General features: G+C 44.8%; 1 protein-coding gene across 1 annotated transcript in view; it reads right to left on the bottom strand.

Annotated features, from left to right (window-relative positions):
* OTOA (otoancorin) overlaps positions 1–15,328 on the bottom strand; it is a 176,114-nt gene that overhangs the window by 38,896 nt on the left and 121,890 nt on the right. Inside the window, exons 16-17 of the mRNA XM_073635201.1 lie at positions 14,975–15,162; positions 14,796–14,889 (exon numbers count right to left, since the gene is read on the bottom strand). Of these exons, the coding sequence (XP_073491302.1) occupies positions 14,796–14,889; positions 14,975–15,162 (282 nt within the window). The remainder of the gene's footprint in view (positions 1–14,795; positions 14,890–14,974; positions 15,163–15,328) is intronic.

A 15,328-nucleotide genomic window follows, 5' to 3' on the forward strand; every position in this document is an offset into this window, starting at 1 on the left:
TACAGCGCCACCTATTGGTTAACCCCTTCACTGCCAGTCACATTTACACAGTAATCAATGCATTTTTAATTGCACTGATCGCTAGACATGTGCACACTGAAATATTTCGTTTCAGAATTTCGTTTTCGTCCGAAAAATAAATTTATTTAGTTACTCCTGAAATTCATTTTTATTTATTTCGTTTTTCGTTAAAAATTGCATTCGTCCGAAAATCCAAATTAAGGTCGAATCTGTCATTGAAGGATGTTCAAAGAAGATTCGACGGAGCAGATAAACAATGCCGTATAGTTTACCTGCTCCGTCGAATCTTCTTAGAACTTTTAACAGACACCATAAGCCAAAGTACGTGTGTACTTAGTTCTAGCTATTTTACTGCTCCTCCTCTTTGGTTACAATCAGCCAATAACATTCATCATCATCATTATTTTTATTTATCTTTTCTCCCCTACGTCAAATCTTTTCTCTCTATGTCAAATCTTTTCTCTCTATGTAGAATAATCTTGGACTAACAGAGTTAAGGTTAGGCACATTCGACCACAGGTTTGATGGACACAGATTGTTATTGTCATCATCATGTCGAATCTCCTATCTATATCAAACTGTTGTAGCAACAAAAACAAAAATAAAGCATTTCTTTATGTCGGATCTTTCGTTTTTCGGATTCTGCACTTTCGTTATCGTTTGTTAAAACGATAACGAAAATACCTGAAATTCGGACGCAAATGCATTCGGACGAAAACGAATGCACATGTCTACTGATCGCTGTATAAATGTGAATGATCCCAAAATCGTGCCAAAAGTGTCCGATCTGTCCGCCATAATGTCGCAGTCACGATAAAAATCGATGATTGCCGCCATTACTAGTAAAAAAAATTATTAATAAAAATGCCATAAAACTATCCCCTATTTTGTAGACGCTATAACTTTTGTGAAAATCTATCAATAAACGCTTATTGTGATTTTTTTTAACCAAAAATATGTAGAAGAATACGTATCGGCCTAAACTGAGCAAAAAGTGCTCTGGTCTTTGGGCAGCCAAATGGTCCGGGGCTTAAGTGGTTAAATGAGCAGGAAGAGAGCACAGGAGAGCTCTGGCCTGAGACTCACAAGGGATTTAAAAAGGTTTGCTTTACCACATGTTTTGTGGGTGACGGGGACCAGCCCCACACCGTATAGAGAGGAGTCTACTGTATAGGTTAGTGCCTGACTGCAAGGATTTTCTTTACTTTTTTCGTTTGTTTTCACGACTTTGCAAACCTCTGCTAAATAAACCTGGCAACCCGCCAGATTTTAAAGAAACTGCCTGCACGAAGACCTTATTTTCCAGAAAAGGTGATCCCCACGAGTTAATCTCGCACACTTCATGATCCACACTACCAGTCGCTCTCTATGAGGCGGCTGTGTGGCTCCACGCTGCTAACCTCTATTGCCCACTACCTCTAACTTCAACACAAGTCTCAGCAGAAGTGGGAATAGGAATAGTAATGTCCTAATCAGCAAGTCTCATACGAATCTCGGTGCAAGCCATCGTTAACCCCTGACTGACACCAGATCCCCCTCTGTCAATCAAACTAAAATGTATAATGTCAGCTAATTATTGAGAGCTACAAATATATAGCCAAGAGGTTGCCGTTATTATTAGACACAGCTGTAAAGTCCTTGAGGTATTCAGTTCTGTGCTCTTGAAGAAGCGCATGTGGCGCGCAACATGTCGAGCCAATACAGAATTTGATTGTTACCACCGCATAGCTTTTGGTTCAACACAATGTAACTATACTGAATAGAATTTCCAATTCTAAATACTGTTCAAATTGTTTTTTATAACCATTTAGCTATGTATGGAGTGTATAACCTGTAAAACTGTGTGATCATGAACTGAATTCTATTTGTTCCTCTGTTTTATTTCTTATTTTAAATATTTTCTAATAAACTAGAATTTTAATTACACATCTAGTAATTACTGTGCCTAAAAAGTCTCAAGCCCAAACCTGCTAATTTCCTCTAATCTCCCACACTTGGTGGACTCTGCAGGCAATTTCTAAAGATGAAGGAAATGTTAAAGACCCTGCTACAGGCCAATGCAGCTCAGCGGGAAACCAACCGCCAAGTTGCAGAGGCTGCTGCAGCACAACAGGTGGCCCAGCAGGAGATGAACCGCCAAGTTGCAGAGGCCGCTGCAGCACAATAGGCGGTCCAGCAGGAGACAAACCGGCAGTTCGCGGAGGCTCTGGTGGAATTAATAAAGGGGTTCGCACCTCCTGTGCCAGTGGAACCAAAATAGGTATGTGCCTCGTACCACCTACAGAAGATGACACCAGCGGATGATGTCGAGGCATACCTTGCAACTTTTGTCTGCGAAGGATGGCCAAAAGAACTGTGGGTTGACCCCATTTCTGACAGGAGAACCTCAAAAGGACTATTTTGATCTGGAACCGGATAAGGCCCAGAACTGTGAGACTCTGAAGATACTCGCACGGTTGGGTGTCACCATGGCAGTCCGGGCCCAGCGCGTGCATCAGTGGACCTACTCCAGCAACAAGCCACCCCGTTTTCAAATGTTCAACCTGGTCCACCTCACCAGGAAGTGGTTTCAGCCAGAGACCTTGACAGGCCCTCAGATCATGGAGCGTGTGGTAATGGACCGGTACATGCGTGCGCTCCCTGCTGCTCTGAGGAAGTGGGTCAGACAGAGGGACCCCAAAACTGCAACCCAGTTGGTGGACTTAGTGGAGAGGTACATTGCTACTGAGGACTTGGTGAACCCATCTACGCCCAACTTTGGTGTGTCTAGGGGTGCAAGATCGCCCAGCGGTTCTGGTAAGACTGTTCCGGGGGTTCAAGAGCATGGAGAAGTTAGATAAGACTGTTGTTACAGTTATTGAGTCTGTGGGTCCTAGACCTGGAGACTGGCCAAAGAAGCCAGGAAGGTCTTTAGGACCATTAAGAGGACTGGGGGTAGAGCACATACAGTGTTTTCGTTGCCATGCATTAGGGCATATCGTGGCAAACTGTCCTATAAATGATGGACCTATGCAATGTGATTATGCTTATATGAAAAGACGCATATCTCTGTTTGCACAGGTCTCATGTACTGCATTGTGTCAGAGTCACATTGAAAAACAAATGTGTGTTATTTCAGTGGATGGAAAGCCACTCAGAGCCCTGCTAGACTCTGGTAGTGTGGTGACCTAAACAGAAATTATTGTGTAAACCAACAAAACTACACCCCAGTACTATTGGGGTCATTTGCATCCATGGGGACACTCGGGACTACCAGGCAGCAGTGGTTGAGGTTGATACCCCGTGGGGCGGTGTAACACATTCAGTGGGGGTGGTACCTTCACTGCTTCATGAAGCTTTAGTGGGACATTTTCCCCATTTTTGAAGTTTATGGGAGAACAAAGGGAGGCTGGTAGATAGAGCTCCCCCTCCTGGGGAAGCATGGGAACTCTCACCAGATCCTTTTTGCCAAAGGGAAGGGGGCGCTGTTGGGGGGATCGAGGAAGCCGGAGATCCTCTTCCTTTCCCTGTCATGGCTGGGGAGCCGGAGGACCTGGAAGCTAGCTCCCAGCCCGAGGGTAAGGAACAGGAGAACATCTCTGAACCTGACAATGAGAGTAGCCAGAAGGAAGTAACCGACTGATGCCCCGTACACACGATCGGACATCGATCGGACATTCCGACAACAAAATCCATGGATTTTTTCCGACGGATGTTGGCTCAAACTTGTTTTGCGTAAACACACGGTCGCACAAAGTTGTCGGAATTTCCGATCGCCAAGAACGCGGTGACGTACGTACGACAAGACTAGAAAAGGCCAGATCAGAACCAAGCGCGGCACCCTTTGGGCTCCTTTTGCTAATCTCGTGTTAGTAAAATTTTGGTGAGAGACGATTCACGCTTTTTCAGACTCGTGGTTTTCAGATCGTTTTCTGCTGTTCAGTTTGTGCTTGTGGGTTTGTATCTGCTCTTCAGTGCAGCAAGTGACGCGTGACTCTTGTCATTCTGTTCTTGTTCGTACGTAACTGTTTTTCAGGTCGCTCTTCACAGGCCTTGCTGTTCTTCAGTGCGTTCTGTTACTTCGTTCTGAGCAGCCGACCGTTTTCTAGCCATGTTGCGTATACGTACTCCTCGTAGAGTTCGTGCTGTGCGGGGGCTTGGTGTTGGGGTCCTGACCTTGACACAAGTCCAGTCCATGAACAGGGTGGGGAGGAGTTCATGGACCAAGAATTGGTTGCTTCAGCGTGACCAGTTCTGTCATATGCCTTTGCTCCGTGAGATCCGTGAGAATAATCCTGATGATTTCAGGAACTTTCTCCGGATGACGGACCCCGTATTTCACCGTTTGTTGGCTTTGCTGACCCCCTATATCAGCAGGCAGGATACCTGCATGAGGCAAGCCATTACTTCGGAGCAGAGGCTCGTCGCCACCCTGCGGTACTTGTCGACGGGGAGAAGTCTGCAGGACTTGAAGTTCTCGACAGGCATCTCCCCCCAGGCTCTGGGGATCATTATCCCAGAGACCTGTTCTGCCATCATCCAGGTCCTGCAGAAGGAGTATATGAAGGTAAGATTTTTATCCTTTAATATCACATTTTATTGTATATAATGTTTGCTAATATATTGTATTTCTTTCCTCATTCCCTAATTACCATGATTGAAATATGCTGTGAATGTCCCCTTTGTCCTCATTCATGCTGGATTTTTATGTAATTATTTTTTTGGCCTTCATACATATTTGCCTTCACTTACCTCCCCAGCATGGTCTCCTGCCCTATATTCACCTCATGTAGTCACTTAACAATGTATTTTATCAGCTCCATAGTAGTGCTTTACCCCAAACACCCCTAAAATGTTTTGAAATGTGATTGGTGCTTCAAATTCAGGCAGAGTGCCAGAGGCTTTTTTTTGGGTGTCCCCAAATCATTTTGGTCCCTTCCTCCCCCCATCTGCTAAGTCAGCTGATAACAATTCTCTATCTATCCTCAATCATCTATCTGCTGACTTTGCCAAACCCATACACACTATACCCATCTCTTTTGTGCTCAGATTTATGGATGAATTCCCCAAAGCATGTAGTGCAAGGGCCTGCCTGTATACTTTCAAATGGTACTGTTTAAAGTTTTGGTATCCTATTATTATCTTGATAGGTAATAGCAGAATGTCCAAATGTGCTCAAATGTGTACAGTGTGTATTTATATCTTTGTATTATGACACTTCTTACCTGTCCAGTGGGCTGCCAATAGTGTAACTAAGGAGGGTCTGTTCAAAGTAATACACATTATATAGGCATTCACCTCTCAATCAAGTGGAGAGGGTTGCCTGTCCAAGAGTCCCCCCCCCCATAATGTTAGAAATGGCCCATGAGGGGGGGGGGGGATCTGATAGGTGTACCTTATACTTTGGTCTTTAAAAATTCCCATAAATAAATGGTATCTTGATGTTGGCCAAGAATGTTTGTGTCTAATCTACTTTCCATGTTTATGTGCAAAAACACTAATTTTTTTTTTTTTTACTCCACAGTTTCCTTCCACGCCACAGGAATGGCAGATTGTGGCCTCCCACTTTGACCAGCGGTGGGACTTTCCTAACTGCGGAGGAGCAATTGATGGGAAACACGTCCACATCATCCCACCACCCAACTCTGGGTCGTACTATTATAATTATAAGGGGTTCAATAGTATTGTGATGTTGGCGGTGGTGTCGGCTACTTATGAATTTCTGTATGTGGACGTGGGGAAGAATGGCCGGATGTCCGATGGTGGAGTCATCGCCCAGACGGAGTTCTACAGGCGTCTCCAGAATGGCAGCTTGGTCTTGCCACCTCCAGAAGACAATGTGAATGGACTCCCATTCGTCTTCATTGTGGATGAAGCTTTTGCGCTGGGGGACTATCTTATGCGGCCATTCCCGATGAGGACCCTCACCCCGGACCAGAGGGTTTTTAATTACCGGCTGGCCAGAGCCATAAGAGTGGTGGAGAACACGTTTGGAATCATGGCCAGCCGGTTACGCCTATTTCTTACACCCATACATATGGCGGAGTAAAAACTGAATCACATTATCCTGGCGTGCTGTGTTCTACACAACTTTTTACGGCAACATTCTGCCAACTATGCTGGCTCAGTTGGGCCTGAGGCCGGAATTCAAAATGAACCAACCCTGACGGCGCTTGAAAGTGGCCGTCCTGGCTTACCCCCCTGAGTGCCCGTGATGTCCGGCTAAGATACATTGAATTCTTTGCGGGTAGGGGGGCTATCAATATGCCAGACAATGTGTAAAACCTTTTTCAAATAAAAAAAAATAAATAAGCAAATCTTTGGTGACATTTACTGCTTGTGTTTGTTTTAGCTGACCCTGACAGAAATGTGGTGAGTCCTGAAAATGGCGTGATTGTGTAACCTTACAAAGCACTGTTGGGTGTTATTTACCAAAGGCAAAGACATTTTGCACTACAAGTGCAGTTGAAACTGCACTTGTAGTGCAAAGTGGATTTGCCCTTAGGAAATAACACCCATTGTCACAGAAAACAGCAATTAGAGCACCACAAAAGTGTTGTAGCGTTGAGACGATAATCCACACATTCTTGATTAACAATCTTTTTAATACCTGCACAATCACATGTGCATTTCGAAAAGGTTTTTAAAACAAACCAACATGTTTGTTGTATAACAATTTTTGGGGTCACATTAGAAAAAGTAGAAATGTCCATTTAAGATAAAACAGGCATGTTTAAAACCAACAAGAAAGACACAAATCTTGAACTTACAAAGTTCACATTTAGTAGAACTTGAAGGCAATATCAGACATGAGTATTTACAAACTGTGTTTGATATTGCGTTCAGATGGGGTGAAGTCACCCCCGGAAAAGCCAAATTTTGAAGATGCACACAAATTTCCGAATGTCAACATGTGCTACCTGCCATCACGGGGGATCAAGGGACGTGTTTTGGGGGTGCAACCCCTTCCTCTCAGCTACTTTATTATTGAGGAAGGGGTTGCACCCCCAAAACGCGTCCATTGATCTCCCGTGATGGCAGATAGCACATGTTGACACACTGTGTGCCTCTTCAAAATTTGGCTTTTCTACAATTTGACAAAAAATGTTAAAAAATTGTAGCACAACAAAAAACAAACGGATTTGGAGGGGTTTTAAACTCTCCCCAAAACATCAATGATGTTCTTATTTTTTTGAAGAACATCATTGATGTTTTTCTTGATGTTTTCCAAGTCCCTATTACACCCCATGATCTCCCCGATCAGGATCTGTGCACTTTCCGAGGTGAAAGGATCTGGATCCACAATATCACCATCACCTAAAAAGATAGAAACCAAAAAAAAACATTCATTATAAATATGCCAGCATTCATCTCTTACCTGAGCCTGTGGTCGCAGACACTCACCTGTTGTGGTGCCAATTTCCACCACGTCTTCCTCCTCCTGCTCTGTTTGTCTGGGGTGGATTTCCCCTTCTTCCTGAGGTGGGGGGTCTCTGGTCTCCTCGGATGAGGGGTGTCCTCCGAGTCTTTTCTCCCCTACGTAAAAAAAAAAAAGGTATACTTAGCACACAGATATTTGATGGCAGAACTATAAATATGAAACATTGGAAATGGGGTACAATTTTTTTTGTGGCCAGAGTTCCAAGATGTAGCATTTTTCTTGTCCTTTGTCAAGCTTGAATACTTTACCTGTCTTGTACAAGCTTCACAGATGGAGACACCCCTATAGTATACACTGGAGCACCTGTGTGGGACCCCCTGATAAAAAGGGTGTTCTTGTGTCCCACACTAATGCTCCAGCGTCCAGATGTGAAAACTGCTGCTGAGTGTCCTCTCCTTACACAGAATCTAGTTTGCATTTCATTCTAGTTACAAACACATCTACACAACCAAATTAGTTTCAGACAAGTAGGCCCTAAAAAATGTGGCCAAATGCATATGGCCAAAACCATGGTGTTTTCTAGGCCGACCGAACAATGTTTGATACGAACGAATAATGTGCCCATGAACATGAAAGTTGCCATTTTAAACTGGACAACAGTTAAGAAAAGCACATGGAGCAGCACGAACGTAATAAACATAAAAAGAATAGGAACACAGCACAACTACTTACTTTTTTGCAGCACTCTCCGGATCTTTCTGTACTGCTCGTGCTCTCTTAATTTGAGGTCCGACCACCGCTTCCTGAGCTGATCTTTCGATCATCGTACCCCGAAATTCCGGTGCAGACTCTTGACCACTTTCGCCATGATCTTGGCCTTTCTGACATTGGGGTTGGGGTAAGGTCCATACTTCCCTTCATAGTCGGTCCTCTTCATTATGTCGACCATCTCCAACATCTCCCCAAAGGACATATTTGATGCCTTAAATCGTCTCCTTCTGGATCGGGGCGTTTCTGCCTCCAGGCTTTCCTCCTCCTCGTTGGTGTAATTATCAGACACCTGCGCTGACTCCGCCATGTGCTCATCCCCACTGCACCGAACAAGAAGGGGCGGGGAATAGACTAGAAGGAACGTCAGGGGCAGGCGGAGTTTCATGCATGAACAGTGTCTATAAAGCGTAACACGCATGCGTAGTACGTACGATCTGTGAGCGGAGGAAGGAGTAACGGAGGCGCCAATCGTGATAGCGAAGGTAAGATTTAACATTGGGCCTATACTGCTTCTAGATTGAGGCCTGTATTTGCACAAGTTTAGAAGACTTTAGGCTGACATTAGGGTTTGTCTTGTGTTGTGTCTTGCAGTGAAAATGGATATCTTGAAAGATAAGGACTTTATGCCAATCTTCATTGATATGTTCAGGGAGCTGCCTTGTCTGTGGCAGATAAATCACCCTGAATATAAGAACCAAACAAAGAGGAAGGCAGCGCTGGATAATTTGTTGGAATTTGTGAAGACGGTGATCCCCACGGCAGACATGACCTATTTGAAAATCCTAATTGGTGGCCTGAGGAGCACTTATCTAAGGGAGCACAAGAAGGTCCAGGATTCCCAGAGATCAGGAGTAGCAGATGACGTTTATGTCCCCAGGCTGTGGTACTATGACAGGCTGCATTTTCTGGCAAGTCAGACTGAACCCAGGCCAGCACTCTCCAGTCTTCCTTCCATGCTTCCTTCCCCCCAGCTGAGGCTTCTGACGCCCAACCTGGGCCTTCCAGGCAGCAACATGTGGAGGAGTCCAGCTTGAGCCAGGTATAGCATTCCTCTAAATATTTCTGGTTGTCCAATCAGTGATGTTAACTAGATGTTAGTTTGGAGTACTAATTTCTGATTGTGATTGATGAAGCAAAAACTAAAACCATGTCCCTTTTTCATACACAGGGAAGTCTCAGCCAGGAGGTGGCCAGGCCAAGCAGACTGCCTGATGTCCAGGTCCCTCCCCTACACCTGCAAAGACAAAGTGCCAGGAAGAGGAGTAACCTGGAGGAGACTGCCATAGGCCTCTTTTGGAAGGCTACAGAGGCCCTGAGAACCCCCCACACTGTGGAGGAGGACTTTGCTGGCATAACTGCCTGCAAAATGATGCAGATGGAGGAGGGCCAACGACTCCTATGTGAGTTCCTAATTTTGGAAGCTCTCAATAAGGGGTTGAGGGGCCAAATAACATGTGCTACCCACATTTGTGACCTCACCCATGGTCCTCCTCCTCCTCCTCCAGGTCCTACTCCTCCTCCTCCTCCAGGTCCTACTCCTCCTCCTGCCACATCTCCAACACCAGAGCCACAGCCGGGAAGGAAGCGTGGAAGGAAAACCAGAGAGTGATGACCTGGGTTCAGTCTGCTCTGTCAAAATATGCAGCCTCTTGTAGTACCACAGCCTGGGAACATACATGTCATCTGCTGCTTTCCGGATCTCTGGGACTTCTGGACCAGACTGCACTCCCTTACATATGGACTCCTCAGGCCACCAATTTTGCTGGAAAAGAATTGATGTCTGCCCTGGGGGTCAAAGGCTTCGCCAATTTATGATGTTTATCCAGCGTTGCCTCCCTCTTTGTTTGGTTCTGAGCCCTTAATAAAGGAATTTTTGTTTCAATTATACTCGCCTATGTGTGGTTTCCTTCAAAAAGGACAGTTTGTGAGGAGGCAGGTACATTTCAAAAATACAATGTGAAATTAACAAGAGACACCAACACCAAACAATCTCCTTGAGATTAAATAATACAACATATCAATGGTGTTGTGGTAACTTGACACACAAAACACACACAAAAATATTATGGAGTAAAACACAAAAAAAAAAATAAAAACACAGCCTTGAAAAAAATACAAACCCAAAAAAAAGACAAAAACAGCCTTGAAAAAAAAAATTAATTTAAAAACAACCAAAAAGAAATTTGGTCAGATGTGACAAATCAAAATATATTGAGGGAATCCCGAAAAAGAATAAAGAAATAAGTTTGTGAGAAGTCTGTGTGAATATGAGCAGCAAAACTATTTCATTCTTCTCACATTATATAGATGAACAGAGTGCGCTGTATTAAACTATTTAAAACATTGCAGCGTGACGAAAGTGCTGTATCCATTCCGAACGCTCATTTAACCTGACCGAGCTGTTCCGTCTCGGAATTTCTTCTGAGCATGCGTGGCACTTTGTGCGTCGGAACTGGCCACACACGGTCGGAATTGACGCGATCGGATTTTGTTGTCGAAAAATTTTATAGCCTGCTCTCAAACTTTGTGTGTCAGAAAATCCGATGGAAAATGTCCGATGGAGCCTACACACGGTCGGAATGTCCGACAACACGCTCCGATCGCACATTTTCCGTCGGAAAATCCGACCGTGTGTAAGGGGCATTAGAGGTCAGGAGAGAGGATTTCTGTACCAAGCAACTGCGAGATGTCACCCTGATGAGAGCCAGAGAAAACGTCAAGATGGTGGATGGGGAACCAGTGGATCCTAACTGGGGGGGGGGGGGTGTCTTTCCCCTACATGGCCCTTAAAAACTATTTACTGTATCAGGTGGTAAAACACGGAGAAGACAAGGTAGAACAGCTACTGGTTCCCAAATCCTTCCATAGGGTGGTGCTAGACCTGGCCCATGGTCATGTAATGGGGGGACATCTCAGTATCGAAAAGACCAGGGAGAGAATCACCCAGAGATTTTTTTGGCCTGGGTTATATGCAGATGTCAGGGAGTACTGTGAATCGTGACCCAAGTGCCAAATCTTCGCACCATTTTCATAGACCCTTGTCCCTCTACCAATAGTCGAGGTCCCTTTTGAGAGGATTGGCATGTGGGTCAACAGCATATTTTGGTAATCCTGGACTATGCGACGCGCTATCCTGAGGACATACCCTTGCGTAACGCCTCCGCTAAGGCTATCGCCAAGGAGTTAGTCCAGGTGTTTAGTCGAGTAGGGATCCCAAAAGAGGTCTTAACCGATCAGGGCACCCCATTTATGTCCAGGGTTACCAAGGAATCTCCCATCTCTGTACCTCTGTCTACCACCTCCAAATGGATGGTCTTGTGGAAAGATTTCATAAAACTTTGAAAAGTATGCTGAAAAAAGGTGGTCGACAAAGATGGGAGAAATTGGGATTTTTTTCTACCATATCTCATGTTTGCCATACGAGAGGTTCCGCAGGCATCCACAGGCTATTCCCCCTTTGAGCTCTTGTATAGTAGACATCCCAGGGGGTGGTTAGATGTCACCAAAGAAACGTGGGAAGGAGAGGCCACACCATATAGAAACATCATAGAGCATGTCTCCTTGATGTAGGATCGAATCGCAGCTCTCCTGCCCCTGGTACGAGAACATATGGAGGCCCAGAGGAGGGTCTATAATCCGAGTGCCAAGGTCCGTACTTTCTGCCCCGGGGACAGAGAGTTGGTACTGGTTCCCACAGTAGAAAGTAAGTTCCTAGCCAGTGGCAGGGTCCCTTTGAAGTTGTTGAAAGGTTAGGGGAGTTAAACTACAAAGTCTACCAGCCAGGGAAAACAAATTTATCATGTGAATCTCTTAAAGCCCTGGAAGGACAGAGACTTTACTGGCTGCATCCCCACCTCCACCAGACTGGGTGACACCTGACGTTCCCATAACGAACTCCCTGTCTGTGGCACAACAAAGTGACGTTAGGGCGTTTGTGTACAAAAATAGAGACTTTTTCTCCCCCTTACCGAGACTGACCAAGGTGATTCAGCATGATATAGTGACGAAACCTGGGGTTCACGTAAATCTAAAGCCATATAGAATCCCAGGGGCCAGGTGAGAGGCAGTCACGAAGGATATCAAAAATATGTTAGAGTTGGACGTGATAGAAGAGTCCCACAGTGATTGGTTGAGCCCCATAGTGCTGGTCCCAAAACCCGATGGCACTATCAGGTTTTGTAACAACTTTAGGAAACTCAACAGTGTGTCCAAGTTCAATGCAAACTCTATGCCTCGGGTCGACGAACTCATGGACAGGTTGGGGACAGGCCCGCTACATAACAACCCTAGACCTAACGAAAGGCTATTGGCAAATACCGCTAACTGAATCGGCCAAGGAGAACACTGCTTTTTCCACTTCTGGGGGCTCGTTTCAGTACAAGCGGATGCCTTTTGGTCTGCATGGGGCCCCTGCATCATTCCAGCAAATGATGGACAAAAATTTGAGACCACATCGCACGTATGCAGCTGCTTATTTGGACAATGTGGTCATCCACAGCCCAGATTGGGAATCGCACCTGCTCCAAGTACAAGCAGTGGTAGATTCCCTTAGGGAAGCAGGTCTCAAGGCCAACCCAAAAAAGTGTGCAATAGGCCTGGAGGAGGCCAAATACCTTAGGTAGGTTATTGGCCGGGGACTGGTCAAGCCGCAGATTAATAAGATCGAGGCAATTCAAAAAGGGCCCCAACTGGTAAACAAAAAACAAGTTCGAGCCCTCCTGGGCATTACAGATGGTTTATACCCAACTTTGCTACCAATGCCACCCCTCATGGTCAAATGGAATCCTGAAGCCAAGGAAGCGTTTCGGAAATTAAAGCAGGCCCTTTCTGTACTACCGGTGCTAGTGACCCCGGACTTCACAAAGGGGTTTGTGGTACAGACGGATGCCTCTGAGGTGGGCCTAGGGGCTGTACTATCCCCGAACAGAGATAGTTAGGAGCACTCGGTTGTATACCTGAGCCAGAAACTGAACCAGCATGAAAAAAACTATGCCATTGTCGAAAAGGAGTGTCTCACTAATAAATGGGCCTTAGACTCCCTGAAGTATTACTTGTTGGGGAGGTCATTTAAGCTGGTTACCAACTATGCTCCCCTAAAGTGGATGTGTGACAACAGGGAGAAGAATGGGCGCGTGACAAGATGGTTCCTGGCTTTACAGCCCTTTAAGTTTACAGTAGAGCATAGGCCGGGCAAGCTCCAAAACAATGCAGATGCCCTCTCCCGCATGCACTGTATGCTTAGGACAATTGCTCAGCCATAGGGGCTTGAGCAGAGGGGGAAGATATGTGACGGAATGCAAGGTGAGGTAATGGATAATCGGTATATTTCACCTTGCATGTGTTCTATTGTAAGAGACTGAACCGGAATCCGGCCCGAGTTTTTCCAGCCTCTGTGGCAGGCTCTGTGGCAGGCTTGGTTGTGGACCGGGTGTTGTGGTCCACTTGAGTCCACGCTCAGATGGACTTTAAATAAGCAGGAAGAGAGCACAGGAGAGCTCTGGCCTGAGAATCAGAAGGGAATCTGAGAGAGAGGAGCTCTGTTTGAATTTAAAAAGAAGGTTTTCTTTACCACATGTTTTGTGGGTGACAGGGAGGAGTCTACTGTATAGTTTAGTGCCGGACGGCAAGGATTTACTTTACTGTTTTTTTTTTTTGTTTGTTTTCATGACTTTGCAAACCTCTGCTAAATAAACCTGGCAACCCGGCAGATTTTAAAGAAACTGCCTGCACGCTGACCTTATTTTCCAGAAAAGGTGATCTCCACGAGATAATCTCCCACAATACCTATAGAAAATCCACTGGGAGCATAGTGACCCCTCCTGGGGTCAAGAACATCAATTAAGACCTGGGGGATTGCTGACTCAGCCAATCAGGCTCCATCTACTCATAAATATTCATTTTTTAGGGTAGACCAACCCTTTCATGTGAATTTGTTTACCCAAAACTCTACTTTAAAGGTTCTATAAAAGTAATATAGAAATAATATTAAAGTGTTCTAAACCAAAACATGCACAGTGTGCTTACTCTCATGACCTGTTGCACCAGCTATTTGGCCAGCTTCCTGAGGTGCCACAAATGGTCTACAGGTATATCACTTACATTATTCAATATTTTTCAAAGATGCTAATTTTTGTAAGCTACTGGGGCCCCTGATCTGCGTAGTCACTTTTATACAAAAGGGGAACTTAGCCTTTAAGAATACTCCTAAAGAAGAACTAGGACCCCCCCCCGAGGGTTTAAAACCTTTCTAACTCTATCCAATACTTAAATACCTGTCCTGTGTAGAGATCCACTTTAATCACTCTTCATTGGAGAACTGTATAGATTTTCTACAGAAGCTCCAGTTTTTCGTCAGCCCTACATATTAGTAGGCTAATTTGCTTCTACCCAAACTTTTACCAGGTGTGTTTGTACATGTACGAGTGTGGTACAAGTGTAGTACGAGTGTGGTATGAGCGTGGTACGGAGTCTAGTGACATTAGCTCACTATACATATTACATTCTGACTGTACATAGTTGTTGGGAGATATAAAGGGATTTACACTGTGCTGATTGAAGAGAAGGCCTGATGTAAATAGTTCACTGTTCACTAAAACAGTGTCAGTACTGTGAAATAAATCATCATTCTGCATAACCACCTTACCTTCAGCAATACAGTCATGATCTCCTCTTTTGACAGAAGATTCCAGAATGGTATCATATCTTGTGCTATTTCGGATGTCCAGTTTAATGGGTTTCTGCAGGGAACACCAGCAGACAGGTGAGACAGACATTTCTGTATTTGCTGAAATTATGTAACAAGCAAAAAAGAAGCTTACATACCCATAATGCTGCAGGATTCTGTATTTAATGCCTTGGTTTTGCTCATGGCTAAGGTTAGAACAGGTCTTAAACAGATTTATTGCTGATGTAAATACATTGTGGATGCCATTCCTTATGATATTTGGGGACAAGTGACAGATGAGGCTACCAAGCATATCTAGCTGATACACATCCGCTATAGAACCATTCTGAAAGACAGAAGGATGCATAATTTATGCCATTCTGCACTGCTAACCTCCTGACGGTATTAGAGGACAATTTTGGACTCAGTAATTTATCCAGCATAGTGCTTGTGGCTCATATATGTGGGTGGACAATTACATATGAAACATATGGATTTCATAAAATAAAATC

The sequence above is a fragment of the Aquarana catesbeiana genome, linkage group LG06 (assembly GCF_042186555.1).
Source record: "Aquarana catesbeiana isolate 2022-GZ linkage group LG06, ASM4218655v1, whole genome shotgun sequence".
NCBI classification, from domain to species: domain Eukaryota; kingdom Metazoa; phylum Chordata; class Amphibia; order Anura; family Ranidae; genus Aquarana; species Aquarana catesbeiana.